General features: G+C 37.0%; 1 protein-coding gene across 2 annotated transcripts in view; it reads right to left on the reverse strand.

The window, feature by feature from the left end:
• Positions 1 to 881: 881 nt before the first annotated feature.
• Positions 882 to 23,177, reverse strand: part of LOC149789052 (regulator of nonsense transcripts 2-like) — a 137,299-nt gene continuing 115,003 nt past the window's right edge. The window contains exons 37-41 of one of the 2 annotated variants that reach the window (XM_089975239.1): positions 20,146 to 20,222; positions 16,669 to 16,731; positions 9,675 to 9,753; positions 8,350 to 8,461; positions 882 to 2,247 (exon numbers count right to left, since the gene is read on the reverse strand). In XM_089975239.1, coding sequence (XP_089831365.1) covers positions 2,238 to 2,247; positions 8,350 to 8,461; positions 9,675 to 9,753; positions 16,669 to 16,731; positions 20,146 to 20,222 — 341 coding nt within the window. In that variant the 3' untranslated portion in view covers positions 882 to 2,237. The other variant, XM_089975238.1, reaches the window with a different exon arrangement.

Consider the following 23,177-nt stretch of genomic DNA (forward strand, 5'->3'; position numbering starts at 1 on the left):
CGGTAATGATTTATCCACAACAAAGAAATGAGGAAGAACAGTATGATTTATAGACATGTGCATTTGCCTTCATGTACATGTACAAGGATTGTTTCAAACTCATTTAGAAATCTTTGTAAGTGCCATTATTGTGAAAATATAAACAAAAATAAAGAAAATTAAAAAAAAATTGATTAAGGCTAGTTGATTAAGTGTAATCTGGTTACTCTGTTAAAATTTGTTACAATGTAGTTTCTACTATTTTCTTTTAGAGTCATATGACCAAATTAACTTGAAAATAATGTATTGCTTACATGTATGTATGTATGTATGTATGTATGTATGTATGTATGTGTGTGTGTGTGTGCACTCGCATGCATATGTATGTATGTATGTATGTATGTATGTATCTATGTTGCATTTCTTATTTTGCATCCACTTCTCGCATTTGAGCTCTCACTTCTCCCTGATCTGTCCAAAAGAAGAAGTCACTTCTCCCTAAAATTAAAATGTAGCTTGACCTCTGGGTTCTATAATAAGCTCTTGGATCTTAATCTACCTTTTTCTTTGAATATACATCGTGTTTGATCCAAGTTTGTATATTAATAAAAACATGAGGAATTAAATCATTCCATTTCACCATTAGCAATAATAATAGCATTAAAAACTTTTGTTGGAAAAAAGGCGCTATGTGAAATATGTGCTTTAAAAAAGGTTTAGCCAATTTCAATTGGTGTCCTATTTTTTGTAGCTTTGGACATTGGTGAAATTTCAATGTACAAAATTAATCCTGTGAGTTTAGCTGCATTTAAATAACCATTTATCAATACATGTACGATACAAAAATGTTGGGAACAGTATTTACCACTGCAGAGATTAACAATAAGCAGAAAAAAAGAACATTTAGACTGTCATCTTTTTATTGATGTGTGATAATGAATAATATAATTGACAAGATCAATTTATAGCATTCTGTATATTCTACCTGAAATGAAGATAAAGCAACCCCCCTCCCCACAAAATATAAAAAGAAAATGGATGAACAATTGATCATGGCCAAATCTGAATCTATCAAGTGATAAATAGTTTCACATCTACCTTATATACTATACATATTTTTATGCAATTAAATTTTTCACTCTGTCTCCATATTCAATTTATCTTTATTTATGAAGATACAATGGATCATTTCTAAAATAAAACAAGGAAACTTAAACAAGCTGGATTGACAGTGTGACTGCATCAACTCAAATGGTATAAAAGCATCATTCAAAGCAAACATTCTCTAAGGTAATGATGGTGCTTCCCAGATTCAGACATAATAGTATTCAACAGAAACAACCAACATGGCAGATGTATGGTACCTGAAGGCAAACTGCAAAATAAATGGGTACATAAAGTTGAAAACATAACTGATGTAACCTTTCAACTGTTTACATCTGACACAATTACATAAGGATTCCAGCACACTATAAGTCTAATGAAAAATAAATCATCTCACTTTTCCTAGTTATCAATGCTCAAATGTAAGCATGTAAACAAAATTTCATCAGTGATAGAGAAATTTTCCATTTCATATATATGATTCTAAAGCAGGATGCAGTCCCATCTATCCCTGTGTAAATGCATGTGATCATGTGTATTGGCACATACAAGCATCTTGTCCTTTATAGAATGTCATGGATTTGTTTCTTGTTTGTCTCTTATTTATATTCATTCTGTTGGCATCCTGCTAAATGTAAATAATACTCCAATTTAATTGTTTAAAAATGATATACCCTGAAAAAATATTGTACAATTGCATCCCATTTCCTTTACATGTAACACATAATTTCATAAATCCACACAAACTTTGATCAGAGAAATCAATAAGATTAATTTACCTAAGAAAGTAAACATATTCAGATACCGAATCCTTATCAGTTAAAGAAACAAACTTCTCTTGTAAATATATCACAAAGTATTTGACAGAATCATTATCCACATCCACTATATCACATGGTACTCCATGTTAAGACTACAGATCTTTTCTGTCAGTTTTAAATCATCCCTTGTGCTTGATAATCATTGGTGGAAAATTTCCATCTTGACTGTGCAAGACACTACTAGGATCAGGTGTTTAGCTGTCAGAATTGTGGGTTCCTTTCTTCCTTGTTGTTTGCCTCAGCTTTGTAGGTCAGTGAGTGTATATCTCAGTTTGATCGCTCAATGCTCGCTGGTTGAGCATCAGTGTTGCTGGCTGGGTTGCCAATGAAGCATCACCGTTTTCTGTGAAAGAAACATATTTGATTAAAATAAAATCCGTTTTTAGATAAATGTGCATACAAAATGCAAACAATTGCCTTTCTGCACCAGAAAACCCATATTATGCGTCATATAATTTATTCTCTACTCATTATAAAGCTAACACTCACTGGGTCCCTCTTTGGTACCATATATACTTGCTTACAAGTTGACCTTTTCAACATAAATCTGATTCATGCAGAGTAGGAGTCATATTGAAAGCATGACATGCCCAAAAAATTGATAAATTTTGGGGTGATGTCGGAAACGTGATGTTTGCAGTACATAAAAATACTGCAAATTCAAATATTTGTATATTTTCATGTCACTATTCCCATTCACAAATGCATATATGGTATGCACCATGGTAATCTGTTTCATGATGGTATTAGATACACCATACCTGCAACTACAGTTATTGGATTTTAATAATTTGAAAATAGTACTGGTAAATTAAATAATACCCACCACAAGTATACTGCTTCCATTTTAAAATTTGTGCAAGTCTGAATAACCTGTATTAGTATTAATAGTTGTATTCTGCTGTATAAACACTGTTTTTGATGCAAATGAAGTTTGATTCAATCTGTATATTCTTTTTCCATAACTTACATTTAATTAACAAGTGGTACTTCCCAAGATTTTATGCCAGTAGATATCACCTGATAAACCCTTGGCTTGTAAAGGCAGCCTAACTTTCTTCTGAAGTTGACAATCCTTTTTGCTGCACATGAGATTTAATATTTGTTCAGTGCCAAGCATAGTTTTGTCTTTATTTTTTCTATCTTGCAAAATACGCCACAACTTATAGGAGGGACAAACAGAATTTTTTTCTTCTAACCCTAATATGGGGGGGAGGGGGTACTGACTTATAGGCAAGTATATATGATATGTAACACCAGAGCAACTGTAACAGAAAATGTTAACCATAATAGAAGTGTATACTTTATCCCACATGCAATGTTTTAATTTGTATAATATGCATAATCCATATCTGAGGTTCAAAATAACTTTGACACCCCAATCTTGCATACTTCTAACATTTATAAACTCATGCAATGTGTGATATCCCTCACCCTCCTTTAAAAAAGAACAATTGTTTTTTCTGGAGTCTAATGTTTTTTCAACAATATTTACTTGATCATAGTATTTTAGAAGAACATTACTATATTGCAAATCCTGCCATCCCAAGGTAAAATGTGTTCACTATGTCTTTTGGTGTGCTTAGCAACAATGTACTAAATGGTTACCTACTTACCAAGGTGGAAGTTATAAGACAGTAGTCTTCCCTTGGACCGAAGATTGGTTCCATATCCCATGATCATCACTTAATACTGAAGCAGATGTGCATGCTTTTCTGGTAATGTAACTGCTGGAGAGTTTGGAATTCAAACATCTCCAAACTCTTAACATTATGTGAAGCAGATCCGAGTCTTCATGTTAAATATGGGCAAGATATAGCACATGGTTAACACATGGACACAGTTCAGATAATATTTTTGTTCCTGCAAATCCCCAGTTTAGTACAGTAACTTTGTGTCACTATGAGCAGCTGAATGACCTTAAAATTAGCTGTTAATGTAGGTCCTATCTGGTCAAACTGGGCCATTTTGGATTACAGGTATCTGAGGTAACTGCTGGAGAATGTTGTCTCCAACTCTATCTCTTGGCTTGAATTATGTCAGTCAGGTAACGGTTGCACTCGAATACTTTGCCACTGAAGGTAAGACTATCCTATGAGTCTCCATTACTAGTCTCCATTTCAGCTTCAGGGGTACAATAAGGAAATTCTGTCAATTGGATTCCTTCTCTTTTTGATGACTTGGGGAATTAGAAAGGGGAAACAATGTGTGCATCAAGACTGTTCCAGTTTGGAGAAAGAAGTTGATCACCCAGGCTTTTGAATCTGGAGATGGAGAGAGAAGGTCAGGAGATTTGGTATTCAATCTCATGGCAAATAAGTCTGCTGGGATACCAAGTCTGATTGGGATGTGGCAGGACTTAATGTTGTTTTCTTGATGATGACACCACCAGAGAACATTCCCAAACAGAGAGCTAAGTCTGAAGTCAACTCCTGATGGGGCTATGCTTTGAACAAACTTTAGGTGAGCTGTGTTTTTTTCCAGGTGAAAAGTAATGGAAATGGGCTGCACAGGGATGGCATCATGGTCTGTTTGAAGGCTGTAGGCAGTGAACAACCTCCATTTTGGAACAATGTGAGCTCTAGATGTTTGTTCACTATGAGTTATCATTAAAGGTCTGGGTACAAGGTGTATGGAAATGGGGAATAGATTGTACTGGGTTGAGACATAGTAGGGATCAGTGGCAGACCTGTCCAGTCCTAGTCTGCAGTCTTTCGAAGGCTGCAGCAATGGATACTGTAGGAGATGAGAACTCTGAATCTTGTGTATAGCAGGGTGCAGGATGCTGTCTAGGTCTTGGGTCAGAGACTGGAAATGCCAGAAAAACAGCTTACTGTACTCATTTCCAGTAGCTGAAGGCAAAGGTTGAGGCTCTGTTAGAATGGGAGTGGATGTAGTCTGAGATTAGCTGACATCTAGCACCAAAGAGGTCTGGTACTCGCTAATTCAGAATTATCACAGTAGCCAATACCATGGTATCCATGGGTGATGGAAAGTTGATACTGGTCTAGTTGTGGCACTGTGGTTGAAGACAGAACTGTTATATGTGTGGAAAGACCACGATGGTAAAAATAGCCAAATAATTTTATAATGGAGCAATCTTTCCACCTTCAGTAACTTGGTAATGAGAAAAATGGCAATGGAGTCATCATTTCCTGGCACTCTCCTTATCCTGGGTTAACTACTTTGCATAGTAGAGGACCATCTTTACTTCAGATTATTTCAAAGAAGTGTCACAAGTATGGTTCAAACAGCAGCACCCAGTACAATTTATTCAGCTGAGGCAATTATCTTCAGCAGCCTGAAGTGCTGGCACACCTACCTTTAATCCTGCCCGTTGTTGATACATGTAATTTTAAAAGCAAAACAACTGCTATACAGGTTAAAGCAGGCAAGTGTTGCACTGAGCTTACTGTGAAGACGATGCCAAGAATCAAAAGGTTTGTTTTGTTCTCTTCAGGGTCTTATTACTTGCAAAAAATTATCATTAACTTTATTTAACTCTGAAGCCATTTAACTCATGACATAACCAAGTTAGGCAACTCAAGTGCACAATATTAACATATGATGAAAATAGGCCAATTTAGACAGATAAACAAATGGAGACTGCTTTCGTGATGTGAGAATATTCAAGAACTACTCCAACTGATGTAAATACACTAAGTGAATGGAATTTGTGAGGTCCCATGTAGAAGCATGCTATGCATAACAGAACAAAAGTACCTGTAATAACTGATGATTCCTGGGATTTGACATCAGTCCTTCTATCCATCTCACTTGCCTAGGCAAGTTGACACCCTATTAGCGCTTTTGTTGCTAAAACAAGCCAAATGAAGCAGTGAATGTCATTTTTAACTTGGGAGGGCTGGATTGGCAAGGTAGTTGATGTTCTCCTAGGGTATTATGATTGGGTATTTTAAGAAGAAACACATGTACGCAAACTACATTTGTATTGATTTTAATGACTGCACTGATTTAGAGTGTTTCAAATGCTGATGACTAAACATCAGATAAAGTAAATGGTCTTCTGTACCTGAATAAGTAATTTCTTCATGAGAGAAAATTTATGAACTATTTCAAACAAAACTGATACTATGGTATGAATATAAAAGAAAGCTCCAAGTTATCAGAATGTTGTACTGATTCCAATTATGTTTTTATCTAACGATGATATGCTTCAGAAAATACTGATCCAGTAGAAACAAAATATGTCTTGCAATACAAAAAAATGAAACAATGAAGATAACTGCAGTTTCCAAGTTAATAATGAAAATAAAGCACAACAAACAAGTTCCAGGAAGCGATGTCTCACACTTTTCATCAGAAGTTGGAGAGCATAATTTTATAAAGGAAATGGCAATGTGACAATCATGTTATTGTAAACAAGTACATTTGTATAGGAAGATGCTACTGATCACACTGAATACTGACAATAGAAATTACGCAAGGTTTTATCAATATAATGATGCCAACAAAATGTGGGTCCAAAACTCGGTGACCATAACTACACCAATTCATGACATATGAAGGTGATAATCAAATTATTTTACACTTATATTATTATAGAGCTACATATAAAGTTTTTGTTTAATTTAATAATAAAGGTAACTACTGTGCGGAAACAAAATGGAATGGGTCAGGGGACACAAGTCCACTAAATTATAATGCCAAGTGACTGATAACAAGTCCAACAAAGCCAAGTTGTCAAAAGGAAGAAGAAAAAAAAGCAAATTAATACAGCTATAGTACAGAATTGAATGTGAATGGGTCTGAAAGACAGGCTACAATTCTTCTGAATAATGACATAGAATGCTAATAATCAATCTCCGTCAAGCACCCATCATTATCAAGCTGAGTACCAAATTTGGTTTAAATCCAATTATAATGAAGGGAGCTATTGTGTAGAATGGAAAGTAGAAGAGACTGACAATCAGGTGCTATAATTCTGCTTAATGACGATGAGGAATGAATGGTTAAGATCCAATAAAAATTAAGGATGTCATTGGATAAAAATCAAAGTGGGTGGGTCTGAAAAGTATGGGCAAGATGGACTGACTACATAGGCAGATGAATGGAAAGAAAGATTGTCAGGCCTCACATCCCTTGCTTTCTATGAAAAGCAGGAGACAAAAAGCTTCCAGTGCTTAATTAATGTGAAATTGGCAATATCTTGTGTATAAATTATCTGCTTGCTTGCTAGAGATCAAGAATATACTAGTTTTGATTGGCATGAAGATTGTACAAATACCACAAGGAAACTGCAGATACAAAATGAACTAAGCAAACCAAAACTGCTAGATGAGAAGCAATGAAAAACCTCTCTGGTGTGATTGTTCATCTTTCTTCTTCCATTCTTGTTGCAAGGTACACATTTTCTTTAAGTTGTAAACAAAACAGGTATAAATGAGATAAATGAGTGGTAAACTAAATAAACAATTTCATGTTAATGATATTCTGGACGAAAGTATCCAACATAACAATTGTGTCTGATTAGATATCAGTCTTTTCTCTTGAGAAGCAAATAAAAAATGTCTTCTTCCATTCATGTTCATTTTTGTTAGGTGTATAAAAAATTTCACTACAAGAAAAGTGTAAATGTGATAAATAATAGGTACATTGATTTCATTTTTCATTTAATTTCACTGACATTTAAGACAAGTGTTCCCAAGACAGAAATTTAACCTAATATTAACAGAGCCTTTTTCTACTATCATGTTCAGTCTCGGAGTATATTACATTTCTAAGATTCATGCCCATACTCATTATGAGCATTTATTTCAAGCTCAAAATCCACAAAATCAGACATGACACCAGGACTGGAGATCATAAAATACTTAAACTTGGGACTGTGCTTGAATTTCTCCATTATCCAATCAAAAATGGTGTAATAAAAGAAAAGTCTCTTTTGACTGGTTGGTCATAAATCTCAAGCTCAACAGTTTTATGACTTACAGTTACAGATACAGACTGTCAGACTATTGTGAGAATCGAGGACCAGCATATTTTTAATGATCTTCAGTAATGTGAATTTTTTTAAGAGCAAAGGTATATTGCACTAATGTATACCAATAATACAAATCATATGGTTGTAATTAAAACCAAGATTTCAACAGGAATATGAAATAATTTAAGGAAGTATATTCAGGAAATTCTGTTTTTATTGTTGATTAGGCAATACTACAATAGTAAACATTTCCACATTATTATATATGAAGACTTATAATGCTGTCTTTTATTGTCTTTTTGACTTCTGAATGTACACATTTCTGAATACCCACTCTGGCAGATTCTGCAGTGACTGTAATAATAGCTTTGTGAAAATTTAACTTAGTGTATCATGTTTAACAAACTGATGCTCTACCTAATTAATGAGAAGTTTCTTCAAAAGGTACAGAAATTTGGTAAATACCTGAAATGAATAGTTTGCAATATGAGGTCCACTTACTTTGATCCAAATATCAGATCAGCATCAGGTGCCCCTTTGGGATGCTGGTAGCGGACTCGTCTCTCCCTGTTTGTGTTCACCACTACTGGTCTGTTCAAGGAAGCCAGCATCTCTGTAAACAGAAACAAAAAGCACTGTTATAAAGGACTGTGGACAATATCATTTATTTTACACAGCCTAAATTTTAAAAGTACTATGATGAGATTAAAATTCATCTCGTTTTTCTCAATAATCAATCATACACTTTCACTCCTCATCGTCCATAAACCCCACTTAAGGATCATCTGTTTTTTAAAGTTTGGAACATTTGACTTTAAAAAAAAAAAAATTATATATATATATATATATATATATATATATATATATATATATATATAAAATCATTTAAAAATAAGTAGTTTGTGTGCATTTTCCTGAATATCTATGCACAAGTCAGGGTCATCACACAGAACAGTATGGCAAAGTGTACCCTGTCATAACTGTCCATACAATAATAGCCAAATGAATACATAAAAATTCATCAAAAACTTGCACTGATTGAAGACCATAAACTCCTCTTATTAAATACACAAAAAGAGTATGCTGGTGAGTGAATTTTGCCAGTATGACCACCTAATGAGATCACACTGGTTTACTCAGACAAAGCTTGTATGAACAATTTATGGTAAGTCATAATAAACTGCCAATGATTACCCAGTGTCCCATATATACTTCACTGCATTTATCAACTGTTTTCACAGACTTTTGTTGCAATTATTAAAATTATGTAAACATTTTCTCTTTTTGATATTTAATAACAGATGGAGGTTACAACCATATTTTACATCCCATCTTTTCCAGAGTTAAAAAACAATGATAAATACCGGTAACAAGTGATGATGTCATTTCATTATATGATATCAGTTTTAGCTTACCTTGAATTTTTTTACCTTGAATTCTTGAATTTCCTCAAAAAGTACTTTCCTAGTTATTTCTGCTAATAAAAATCACACGGGTTCCAAAATTGATCCACAACACAAAATTGTACTGCAGTCTAGACTACATTTCCAACAGAAACAAATCACAACCGAAAAGAGAATTTACTGCACTCCATAATAAAACATATTTTATATTCCCTAAAAAACAATACTTAGTCCTGCATCTTCTTAAGAATATCAATAAAAAGAATTTTATATTATTTTCCACCTTTTGATTGCAAACAATGGCAGAACAAAGCCATTGGAATATGACAATTTATTGGTGAAAAGTGAGGCTTGCGAGAGGTTGGAAAGTGAAAAACCAATTGAGCACTGAACCACAAAACATTTGGCTTAAGGTTTTCTCACCTTGATAGTCTTCTTCCTCTTGCCGTTCATGGATTCCCAGCACCACTTGCTTCATGCGCTGCTTTTCTGCTTTCTCAGCCTAAAATTCCAGAGATCAGCAAAATTAATGACAAAGAATCTGTCTCAAACTCTAAGAAAAGTCTAGTCTTGATAATCTAGCCCCAGTTTCACTAAATATTTCAAACTGTTCTCAAACTGATAAATTTTAAATATTTCCTGTTTGGCCTAATAACTTCTGCAGGCATACAGGAAATAAATATTGACACAAGATCTTGAATTCTTCTGAAAAAGAGAATTTTATCTGAGACAAATATCTGTGGATTTCTTCAAACTGTATGACTTCCTTAATTATTTTTTTCAAGATTAAAACTGAAAATGGCAGCCATCACAAATATCCCTAATTCTGTATACCCCCAAACCCATCATACCATTACATTCCCATACACACTAGTGTACCAAACTTTGCTAAAAAATAAGAAGGTCCTAAAGCAAATACAAACTGCAGGGCCTTCATAGGAGATATAAACCTTATCATAAAAGTGACAAAATATGAACAATATTTCTTAAAAATAAAATGCTTCTATGATAATAATTACTCTTGAATGTGAATTCCCTAGTATCTTCTGGTATAATTCATCCCATAAGATGCCTCACAGATTCATCATGCTGACAGACTCAGTATCCTAAAATAATCAACTAATCCAAACAAAATGGTTGATTCAACTCTCAGGTTGATTCCATCTTCAGTCAAACGTGAGCCCAACTGGGTCAAACATTCATGAATCTATGTGAAACAATGTGGAATGTGTAGCTACAAGCTTTGTATCACTAGTCCCAGATCCAAAAGCTGGGGCAACTGACACCCTTTCCATGGATTGGAGCAGTCTGGATGCATATGCTTTTCCTAAAACCCTTCTGATTGCAGAAGTCTTGAAAAAATGTGTGGGAATTAGAGTGCCTGATATCTTCCCTAAAATGGCAAAAGTGATGAATATATGATGCATTAAATGTCACAGTGGAAATTCCTAGCAGGCGGTTCATCTCAAACCCAGAACTGTTGAATTTGCATGTCTGGAGCATATCCAAAAAGCACTCAGGGGGAAACATTTCTCAAGTTATGGACAGAATTGCTTAGCAAGATGATCACCACACTTTAAGGATAGGAGGGGAAGTGGAACGATTTCTGCCAGTGATGTGAGCAGAAACACATCAGTACATTTAAAGCTTTAGTACCCTAAATAATTAACTTTCTTTTATGGATTTTCCAGAATAAGAAGTTAGTGCCCATTAGTATAAAATGTTACCACTCAAACAATCTTCAACATATTTTCCTATTATGGATGGAAGGATTTGGGCCAAAACAAAAACTTCTCGAGCATTCTGGCAAACTCTGACCTGTCATGACCACATACTTTGTCCCTGTGTCATATATGAAATCTACTTTTTGTTCTGATATGGTTGGATAAAGCACCATTCGAACCTCAGTCTACAGCATCTATGGCTCATCTCATAGAACCTCCATTCTACCTACCGCAGTCAGAATCAGTGAGATATCTCACTGGTCAGCCTGAACTATCTGCAGTTTTGCTGCGATAATTCAGTTTCCCTCATTATTGCCCCTTCTTTCTTTGCTAATAACATGCTCCTGCTCGTAGGAAATCAATCCTTAAATCTCTTCTCATTGGATCATTTGCCTCAGGTGGCTACAGGACCTTAAATGAGCTTTAAAGTGGTACCTGAGACAAGCCAAAGCTTTGTGAAGATGGAGATCTTGTTTATTTCTACCATGAAGAAGGAAAGGTCAATATTTTAGCACATGCTCTATCATCCTGGGCTATTCTCTCACTGTATAGAAAAAATATTCAAGACCAAATAAATTTCTTGCAAATTTTGCTTCATGAGGTTGGTATATTAGTCATAAGCATGACATTCAATCGCAAATGTTCCAAATATGAACAGAGCCATGAGATGGAGGGCAGTATCAACATTCTTTAGCTTTTACCTCAGAAATCATTCATACTTAAGGGCTTAGTTTGATCTGGTGGTACTTACAGGAGCAGTACAACAGAAAACAAGAGCAGTGTCTTGCTTCAGCCATCTCTCTGTCTGTGATTTCCAGCCACCTGAACAGCATAATGCAAATGCACCAGGCAAATTATATGCACTGTGAAGACATGAATGCCCTTGTTTCACTTCTGCACTGCCTTGGATACCTGGTCAATACAGACATATATTCTATCATTCCATCTCAGCATTTTACTCACTTTGGTATTGAGTTCAAAGCATGTGTGAATATTGTCTCCTTCAGGAACGTGCCTTGAAAATCATCTCAGAAGTCTCTGATCCTCTCAATGAATTGCATCACAACCTAGAAATTATTTTGCCCATTGGGTCTCCTCGATGTGTTGCAGCAGGTCTCATCCTGGGCCACCTGTTCATAAGACCATTGCAGATTCAACTGTCCAAGTGACAGCCAAAGCTTTGTCCACTGGATCAAGTAGTTCCCGTTTCAGCATACATGCAGTCCTGTCTCAGCAAATCGGAGAGCCTAACATGGCTTATGGTGAGTGTTCTCTTGGAGGTTCAGCACCTGGAGATTATGATTTGCACAAATGCCATTATAACGTGAGGAGATGCCCAATTTCTGTCCCTTTTTTTAGGAAGTCAATGGTTTTATGCAGGTTCAAGACCAACAATTGCACATCAATTTCTAGGAGATAAAGGCTGTAGTGAATGCATTTCAATTGTGGCAGGAGATGCTGTTTGGAAAAAATATTTGCATCCTATCCAGTAACTCTGCTGGGAACCATCTTTGATACTCTTTAGCAATAATGAAATTTTCACATTAGTTGCTGTGGGGACATATTAGCTGAAGCATTTACGATCAAGTAAACATTGTTAGTCTTTTGGTGAAAACCTCATGTCAAATAACCATCTATTTTGGGGAGCAGTGACAACCAGATGTTCAAGATGGCATTGTGTCAGCCAAATTGCATATAAGATTGGCACTATTTTCGTTTAGGGTTAACTAGGTATCATACAATTTCCATCAGTGAAAACTCCATGTTGATATAGCCATCCATCTTCTTTGAGCAGTAGAGATAATATTTTCAAGATGGTCATCATGATGGCCATATTAGAGAACAATTTTTACCATTTTTTTGAGGACAAAACAAAATACCATAAGAACTCTTCTGATAACAAGCCACAAGCAAATGGCTTTCCATTTAAGAGTACCTATAACAAGATTTTCATAATGGATGTCAGATGGGCAATATTTCAACTTAGGACCAACAAGACATTACAAAAAGTCTTCTGCTGAAAACCCTTTGTTGACATGACTTTCAGTTTTAGAGAAGTAACAATAACACAACTTTCAAAATGGCTGCCATAGTGCCCATAGGTACCTTTTAAGATGAACCAGACATTATAAGAAGTCTTCTGCTGAAAGCACAATGTCAATAAAAACAGCCAGCTACAAGAAGGACCAGTAATAAGATTTGCCAAATGACCATTCATTCTGGAGAAATAGTGATACAAGACTTTGAAGATGGCCACTGTGGTAAGCTATGTTGGATGTCTCCATGGCACCATTTTCATATGGGACCAACTAAATATTTTAAGACTTCTTTTAGTACATACCCCATGTTGATATGATCATCATTCAGGAGGAGAGTCAGTAACAAGATTCTCAAGAATGCAGCAGTACAAGCATTAATGGATGTGTGAGCAGCTCCATTTCCATTAGAGATCAACTAGTCATATGAAGTCTTCTGGTGAAAATCCCATCTCAGTTAAACACTTTACACAGGAGTGGTGTTAAGATTTCCAAGAAAGTTCTTGTGGTAGCCATGTTGAATAACAGATAGGAACCATTTTCACTTACGACAATTAGACATCATCAGAGTTCTTTCTGTGAAAATCTCATGTTGATATAACCATATTTTCAGGAGAAGTAACAATATTGGCATCAGACGGCACCATTTTCATTTTAAAACCAACTAGATATAATACTAGGTTTTCATAGAAAACTGTGTTAATAAGACTTTCTGTTTCTTTGGAGTAGCAATAACAAGATTTATAAGATGGCTGTTGTGGTGGCTATATTGGACATCAGATTAGCACCCTTTACCCTTTTTCATTTAGCACAACCGATACATCACAAAATGTCTTTTAGTGAATATGACGATCCATTCAGGTGAATTAGCAACAACAAACAAAACTTCGAATATGGCTGCTGTGCTGACTAAAATGGATGACCGAACAGCACTGTTTTCATTAAGGACCAACTTGACCATTGTGTATGCATAAAGTTTCATGGCAATTCTCCAAATAGTTTAGGAGGATTAGCAATAACAAATTTGGTGAATGGATGGAAGGATGAAAGAAAAATGATGGATGAAAGATCATCCCATAAGCTCTTCTGCTCTATGTCAATCATACTGATGAAGGGAAGTAACTCCAATAGGTTAATTCCCGTTTCTGCTAGTCGGCCACCAGTATCCAGGATGAAACCAGTTTAATCTGGAGCAAAATGTTCACCATGATGCTTGCATTGTGAGGAAGGGTAGATGGGATTTTTAGAAACGTGCTTGTATAAGCACTTTCAGATAAACATTATTTACTACAAATATCACTTTCTCTGTCAAATTCATAACTGCATTAATATTAGCAGGTTTGGTTAGAGGAAAAGGAAATGACTGAGCATCCAACCTCTACCTACCTGCATCATCTTGCAGATGCCCAATGATTGCTCTACTGCTCTAGTGAAAGGATGAATTTTCCAAACATTAGTGTGGTTTGGATACAATGAAACTGGACAGTGAGTTGATAAAGTCCATGTTGAAGACTCAATAAAAGTTGGATGGATGAAGAGACCACTGTTTTAAGTAGATGGCCTCTCTTTGATAAAGAGTTGGACAGACAACACAGCCTGCCCAGAATGTGTTAGACTATATAACATTGGGCACAGCAATGATGGTTCTTCAATACCATAATGCAAAGGTTCAGGTGATTTTGTCCCACCTTGTTTAAAGTGTTAGGTCACCATGACAGAATTGTCAAACACCATCAGAACTGTCAGCCTTTTTGAATCTTGCTGTCTCCACCTTGAATTCTAAGGCAATAAACAATTGACTGAGTCTGCTCAGGCCTGTGAAAGGGCTCAATTTCAAATTTGTTTTTCAAGCCAGAAAGAGCCTGGAAATGAAACCAGGGGTGTTCAGTTTTTGGACTACTGCCCACTTTACCAGCACATGCTCTATCTCCTGTAAAATGTCTGTCATCATGAGATCACTTGGAGTCTTTGTCATGATGGTGATGATAAAAGTATTGAGGGCTGAATGCACAAGCTCTGGAATTTTTTTGTGGAAATAGGTTGTTGTTGTTGTAGGGTTTTAACGCCATTTTTCAGCACACGATAGGCCATACATGGCGGCCAGTATTAATGGTGGAGGAAGAACCCGGGAAAACCCTGGAAAGAACCACCGACCCACGACAAGCTACTGGCAAGCTTTCTCACATACCCACATTAGCCGAATCTGAGACTCGAACCCACACAGGCAGAGGTGAGATGGCAGTGATCCGTAACGGAGAGCGCTTTAGACCACTCGGCCACTTGGGGCCCCCGTGGAAATAGGATGATTTAAGTCAGGCAAAACACAACGCATCTGGCACCCACAGGAAGGTCACCAGCAGGTGGAAGGTACAGCAAGTAAGTTACAGTTGGTGGGAAGCTTGGGGAGGAGAAATCTTGTCTTCTTACCCCTTCCCAGCCTGCCACTGAATCTGACAGGCATGTGGCTGCCTTTAACTGAGTTGGTCACAGAAAGACCGCCGCTGATGTTGGGAATTACCCGTGATCATTCTGGCATCAATCATCCCTTCTCCAGTATGCTCCCTGACAGTGTCATGCAAAGATAGGGGGCTGCACTGAGAGCTGAAGGGTCAATTTATCCTCTAAAGAGAGGGAGTGCAGGGTTGCTGCATTAAATGGTTTGAGAGAAGACAATAATTGTGCATCCCCTCAATCATATCCAGGTTACATAAGGCTGAAGAGATGATGGACTCATGACCACCAAAACTGTACAATGTTTGTCCGCATGGCTGGACTGTTTGGTCAGCAGCAGAGATGACATGTGAGGATGAAATATGACTTGTGGGCTGGGCTTGCCAGCAAAGTTCAAAGATAATTTCACACATTCAGCATCAATGTTTCCAATTTCATGCATGGGCAGGGATACACAGACTTATACAAAGCGGTCTTCTAATTTGTGTTTTCATCCCACTCACTTGTTGATATTTGCAATGACAGAGCTTGCTGTAGAATGCATATCATTCATGAATCCAATACTTGATTGGAATAGTTGGTGTGTCAATTTTCTGTATCTTGGTAACGCTAATTAAAAATTCTTAACCCCAAAACAAAAGGCCTCTTCCATACCTCAAGAGCAGCTCCTCCGTAAACTCTGGTCAAGGTATGAGGTATAGAACTGAAGTTTTTATGATATAACCATTTTTTGTCTTTCATTTGGTGACCTTGATCTTTGTCTCACTAGAGAATATAAAAACTTCTTACCCAAGGTGGAAGTCATCAACAAACTTTGGCGAAGGCACATGGTAAAGAATTTATATTGTTTGTGCAGAAAGCATTCTTCTTTCTGTCAGTGACCTTGACCTTTTGATCCCTAAATCAATAGGCTTCTTCCTTTTCCCAAGTGGAAACCATCCATAAGGTTTTGCTAATGTTAGTTATGTAGAATTACTGTTATCATGTGGATACCATATATCTTTGCCTAGTTAAAATAACCTTGATCATTAACCTTTTTGACCAAAAAATCACAAGCCGTCTAGCTTTACTGTACGATCAAGGTGCATCAAACAGATTAATTATTCATGTCTTACACAATAAATAAAATATGCACATATACTGAGGACATGGGCATGAAGTTTAATAAAATTAAAAAAATAAGACAAATAACTCATAGTGATTTACCTGCTCTCTTTCCTTGAACTTCGATGCAAACTCTGCTGACACTGGTACATTCAGGTTAGCAAACTGAAGAGAAAAAAAGATTTGAAAACCTGCATACTGATTTCAAGTTTCAAAAGAAGATACCAATCACTATATCTTCTAGCAAATACATTAAATATTGTAGGTTGTTGCTGCTGTCATCTTTATATTCATCACAGATGTTATCATCCTCATCATCATCTAAAATTTGAATCATGTTGTACAATTTAATGATTTGCATTTTGTTTTGCTTTTTCTCAAACCTTGAAACTATAAAGGCTTGCATTAATATAAGTATCTATTCATTTTCTAAACCTGCAAGTGACACCAGAGGCAGATCATAGCCTAAATTATTCTTGCAATATTTGTGTAAGCAATTCTCACAAAACAACCTTGATACTTAATAAATTAAAATTTGTGTTCAATTTTCTTTATTAAAAACTTCTTATTCAGTAAATATTTTAAAATCAATTTTGTTTACTCTGATTTGCACATTACACCAGGAATTTATCCCTCTCATATGTGTGTGTGTTTGTGTGTGTGTATGTATGTATGTATGTATGTATGTATGTATGTATGTATGTATATATGTATAAGAAAATGTCAGTACAAAATTTGCTTTCGAGTGCTAATTCAAAATTAAGTTTTAACAAGAGTTTTGTCAATAGCACATTATATGTCCACATCACATATAATAGTCCTCCATGAAGTTAACTGACATTTTCTTTGCAGAAAACATTGTGCTTCTTTCACAGACCTGACCTAACATCTTTTGGCCCAAAATCAGCAAGCTTATTCCTTACCTCAAGTGAAAACCATCTACAAAGTTTGAGCCAGATCTGTGATAAAGAACAAAAGTTAATGTGTGGGAACAATATTCTTTTGACCCCAAATTCAACAGCCTTCTTCCTTACCCCAAAAACAAGCCATCCAAAATATTTGGTCTGGCTGAGGTATGTCATATACAACTAATGTTATTGTGCAGAAAGCACCATTTTATTGTTTCAGTCACAGTGACCTTCATCTCTGGCAATAGGATTCTTCCCTACATTGATGTAGTTCTCCAGGTATTGTGTGGAAACTATTTCTCTTCAGTCACACTGACTGTAACCTCTGGTATTTTGACCCTGAAATCAACAGGATCCCTCATTACCCCATTTGCAACCTATCCACAAAGTTTGGTAAATGCAGAAGGAGAAGAACTTGAGGTATTGTGCAAAAACTGTTTTTCTTCCTTCAGTCTCAGTGACCTGGACTTTTTGGATCTAGAAGTTGACACTGTTCTTCCATCCACAAAGTTTTAGTAACTGCAGATAGTGGAAAACCAAAGCTAAGGCACAGAAACCAAATCAGTGGATGGGCAGACTTTCAGACAACGTACATTAAAATATTTCACCATATGGTAGCACATACAAATAGCAAAATAAAAAAGTTGAAAGAAAAGTACATTTAGGGTTTAACCCATAAAAAAACACAAGGTCCAAAAAGATAAAAGACAAAAAAGATGCTCATATTTACCAAGATCAGGTGCTACTTGGGAAAGATTGGGAGCTAATCATCCTATCCCATGTAGCCATAAAATACAGATATTTACCATGAGCATGTACAATGTCAAATGTAGTTTATAGTGATTTATTCAGCAAGAACAGTGCTTGAGATTGAACTCTCAAGTCAGTGAAGCATGAAACATGGACAACAATGACCAACTTTTATGATGAGGCTGCAGTACTCATCAAGATGCATCACCCAACCAAATTTATTAATTCCAGGTATAACAGTATGTAAACAATGCCAACAACTTGAAATAATTACCATATGTACTCGCGTATAAGCCCGTTTGCGTATAAGCTGACCCCCCCCAAACTGAATAGGTATAAATGCAAAAAAAAAGTGCATAACCAGTGTATAAGCCACCCCACATCTTTGTGACATCATAAGATGCATGCAGTAAGTTCTAAATGCACTTATTCAGGCAAAATTATATTAACATAAATTACATGTATGCTTCTCTTGGATTGGCATCTATGATTATTTAAAAAAAATGGTATAAACTTGTTTGAAAAGTAATTTAATTTTCTGTTTTCTTATTGTTTCTGTCTAATTGAGATTTGTGTATAACTTGATCGAACGATGACAAGAATTGAGCATTCGTGAATTGCAGTAACACTGCCTCTCCCTTCTGACTAAATTATTGTTTGTTTATGCATTACTGCATTGGACATTTTATATCAGTGTACCAGTAATTACGTTTTTATTTTGCCCTGAAATTGTAAATAACTTATGAAAATGTGATCCCAGTATGACAACACAACAAACAACAGAATGTTTTGATTGAATGCTCTCAATTAGGATAATGAACATATTTATATAATGGTGCCCCCGCATGTACATTGTAGGTTTAAACATATGTTGAATGAAGTACATTCCAATGAATAAAGTACATCCCTTGGAGTCAAATCATGGGCAACACTGCACTAAACTTGAATGATATCTCCAAAATACAATAATGAAGTTTCAGAAATAATGCTTAAAAAATTATGCTAATGCTGTAAAAGCTGAGAGCTGTAGTCACTGGGAAAAACAGTGCGTCCTTTGCGAATTTCATACATATTGGACTGGGAAGATTGGTCAATACTTAGTGAAACCAAGGCTTTAAAAATGCTACGCAAAACCTCCCAATTTTAGGTCCCAAACTCCCTATTTTTTTATCAGTCTCCCTACTTGGATTTTTAAAAGTTTACAGGTATACCTTACATTCCATTTTGCAAAACTATGGTAATCGTGCTAATATTATGGAATGAAAGGCAATTACACATCAATGTATTGGTATAGTTGCCGGTCAAAATTCCCTCTTAACACAAGTCAGTTTCAGGGTTTTAATGATCAACTGGCCTGTACTGTTGTTGGAAAATGCAAGACAAATGAGGCCAACTATCAACAAAGGAGATGCTGAAACAATCAAGCTTTCCATTGTGTGGAAAGTTATGATGTTGTTCAACCAAAACAGAAAACTAAAGTAGATTCATGATGATCTTAATTGATTATAATGAGAATTATATCATTTATTATTACTACTCTTCATGAACATGTACGTTATGCTGGTTATGTGAAACCCATTCAAACTTGTTGCTTATGACCTAGGAAGAACAAATGCTGGAGATGCAGCATGGTTGTATAATTGTATGTGCATTTATCAGTGTGGACACTGGCATTGATACCTGAGGTTCTACAACAGCTCTCCTCTACTTAAGAGAGGTGAGCTGAAAATTGTGGGAGCAAAGTTGATGCATATCCTCCAACGATGACCACAATATCTACCAGGTTTCAAAATAATAAAAAATAAATGTGGGTTTGGTTGTGCTAGCAAGTATTGGATTAAAAAATAGATGGATGGACACAAAGATTACTAAATGCCCCAGGCTGCCAAGTTTTTAGTTAAAATGTTCAGACAAAAATTACCTGTTGCTTGCTGCCCTTCTTTGTCATCAGTGTAAAAAGTACTGTATCATTCTCCTTCTCTTCAGGTTCATTCGGGTCTGAAAATACGAATCAGCTGTTCTGAGAAGAATTATGTTAACAGCCTTATCAAACAACATTTTATTAGGAAATGTAACCATTTGAAAATGTATGCTGATGCTGTCCTCAAAATCATCTATATAAACTGCTTTTGCTATCATGTAGGTCAATCTGATCCACATGACAATTTCAGAACACTGAATTAATTACTATAAAGACCTATAAGCAAAAGGGATGTCATCTAATGCACAAGGAAACCATTATGATTCTTATTTCTTGTACAAATTTATCAAATGAACAAAAAACCTCAGTGTGCAAATAGGTCCAATCTATATGCATATTCTTACTAAAATGTTCATGTACACTGACCAATGCATCCTGTTATACAAAATTCATAGCTTTTCAAAAAGACAACATCTGACACTTCTCCCTTGACAACATGTTCCTGGATAACTCACAAACCCACTTATAACATCGGGTCAAGCATGGGTCTCTTTCTCCTTCAAATACGTTCCCTGATCACATTAACGTTAGGAATATAAGCCTGCTACCTCTCGAATCCAGCCCTACTAAAAGATGAAAATTCGTCTTTTCGGTCTATCTTATATAGGCCAAAGGGCAATAACTCTTGCCCCTTACCTCCCCTTGCCACCGACAGGTGTTGCTAGTTTTTAAGCTTCGCTTGTACTGATAACACGTACATTATACCTCCAAACAATCCAAGCCATCTTAGCGTTAAATTGGACCATCCGAGGTTAAATTTGGATTTATTGCGTTGGACAATCATTCTTCTACAGGTTGTATACATTATTTTAACACTTCTTCTCAAAACTGAGTGACTTTGTCACCCTTATGGATTTCGTTTACTGAAGACCATGTTACACACGCTATCGCAGAACTCGTGTTGTTAATTAAGAGTTAACGTGACACTGACTAATTTCGCTTATGCCGTTAGTAACGGTTGTGGTATTAGCGAATTAATAACATGCTGAATTGCTAATTTGTGCTTTGTTTTCTTTTCTTGAGTCGTTTCAGTAGAAATGTCAACCAAATGCATGAAATGCAAAAAGTTCAAAGCAAAAGAAGACAACCATGACTCTTGTATTGTGTGTACCAAGTGTACATCATCTATACCATGCAGCGTGTGTAATACTTGGACAGAGCAAATGTGGGCTGATGTAGTCCAGAAGGCAGCAAAAGGGAGGGATAGACGGAATAAGTCGAAGAAAGATAGCATTGATGTCCTCAGTATACATCCGAAGACAGCCTCCATTGCGAGCCTTGTGGAGGACGTTGGAGTCCCCCCTCCACCTAAAGTTCGTCGTTTGCAACCGTCAGCCACAGTAACATCAGCAGCAATGGAGGAAAATAATGTTGACAGGGTACAACAGTCCAACTTTGAACAGATGCGTCGTTTGGTCCAGGAAACGATGATGCAGCTATTGACATCAGGCCAGATATTACCCTTATTTCCCTCGCTTGCTTCCACAGCTTTTTCTGACTCTTTGGGGGAATGTTCCCCCAATTTTAAACTGCCCAGTAGGCGTAAGTCCCCCCGCATGTCCGAGCATGGCCTTCGGGCCTGTAAGTCAGGATGCATGGGGTTTTTACCGGATCCATCGGATCCATTTCTTTATACAACCTCTACGTCACCGGCCGTCCAACTGTCCCAGCATGGGGACCCTATTGCTAAAACGATCCGACAAAACATGACTTACGGGGATTTTAGTGATAAGTCTGTCTGTCAACCTGTACCGCCGGCAACATACCAATACTATGGCGGAGATTTTAGTGAGAAATCTGTCCGTCCAGCCAGGCCATTGGAGCAGCCGGTACCGGTGATAGCAGGACCGTCGCCAACATTCAGACCGACCACAAGTCAGACAAACCAGCCGACAGGGCCGTCCGTCCATATGTTCATGGCTTATCCACAAGGGAGAGTTAGTGACAGTGTTAAGGATGACGGAATCGTGTCATCTATGCCACCTGGTATGCTCTATCCAGAAATGCAAGCTATTACAGAACTCGACTCGGCACACAGTGAGGGTGACGAAACTCCTGCAAATCAGCCGTACACAGATCCAACCATGGAACAGACTGAGTTTGGCTTCAAGGCGGCAGTGGGAGAAATTTATAGGGTGTTGGCAATTTCAGAATGCCCTCCACCTCCTACCGCCACTCAAGACTACAAAGTTAAGGCGTCTGTAGATTTTGATGGGGAGGAAGAGACGCCATCCTTCCGGCTCCTTCCCCTGTCGGCAAAAATTAAGGAGATTAACGATCGTCTATCAGGACGAATATATGATCCAGGGAATGCTAAGGCATTCTTTTCAGAAAGCCAAATACCAGCGACGTTCTCGGGTCACTGGTACAAAACTCATTCAGACGCCTTCAGTACGGATCTTCCGGCCCTGGACAAAAATATGGCAGCAGTTCACATGTCCGCTCCACTGTTTTACAAAGTGGACAAAAATGTGTTCCATGCCATGCCAAAGCTAGTCCGGAACGTAGTTGCTACGTCTTCAAAGTTAGACTTGGCTTCATTAGCCATTTTCTGACTCGCAGAAAAATCTGACAATGACCATGCTTGGGAAGTGACGGCCCGGATTGCTAAAGTTATTAACAGGGCAGCTCACCATTCCATGGCTAATGCGTTGACTGCTTCTGCCAACTTAGACCTGATACGACGTGACGCATGTCTGCGGTCCACGTCGCTCAAGCCCCATCATACTCTGGCTTTACGGATGACTCCATTTGGGTCGCCTTTACTCTTTGGAGGAAAAACTGAAGAAGTTCGGAAGCAGGCAGCTCAGGAACTGCCCCTCCAACTCGCCGCCCAGCCCTCGCAGGTGTTTAGAAAAAATCAGCCCGTGCCACACGGAGGGATGATTGGCGGACCAGGGACAAGGGATCCTTACAATCAAATGTGCAGTATAGATCCCAATCCAATGCCAGGAGACAACAATCTAATCAAG

This window comes from Sinohyriopsis cumingii, chromosome 11, assembly GCF_028554795.1.
Source record: "Sinohyriopsis cumingii isolate HCF-2022 chromosome 11, ASM2855479v2, whole genome shotgun sequence".
In the NCBI taxonomy this organism is placed as follows: domain Eukaryota; kingdom Metazoa; phylum Mollusca; class Bivalvia; order Unionida; family Unionidae; genus Sinohyriopsis; species Sinohyriopsis cumingii.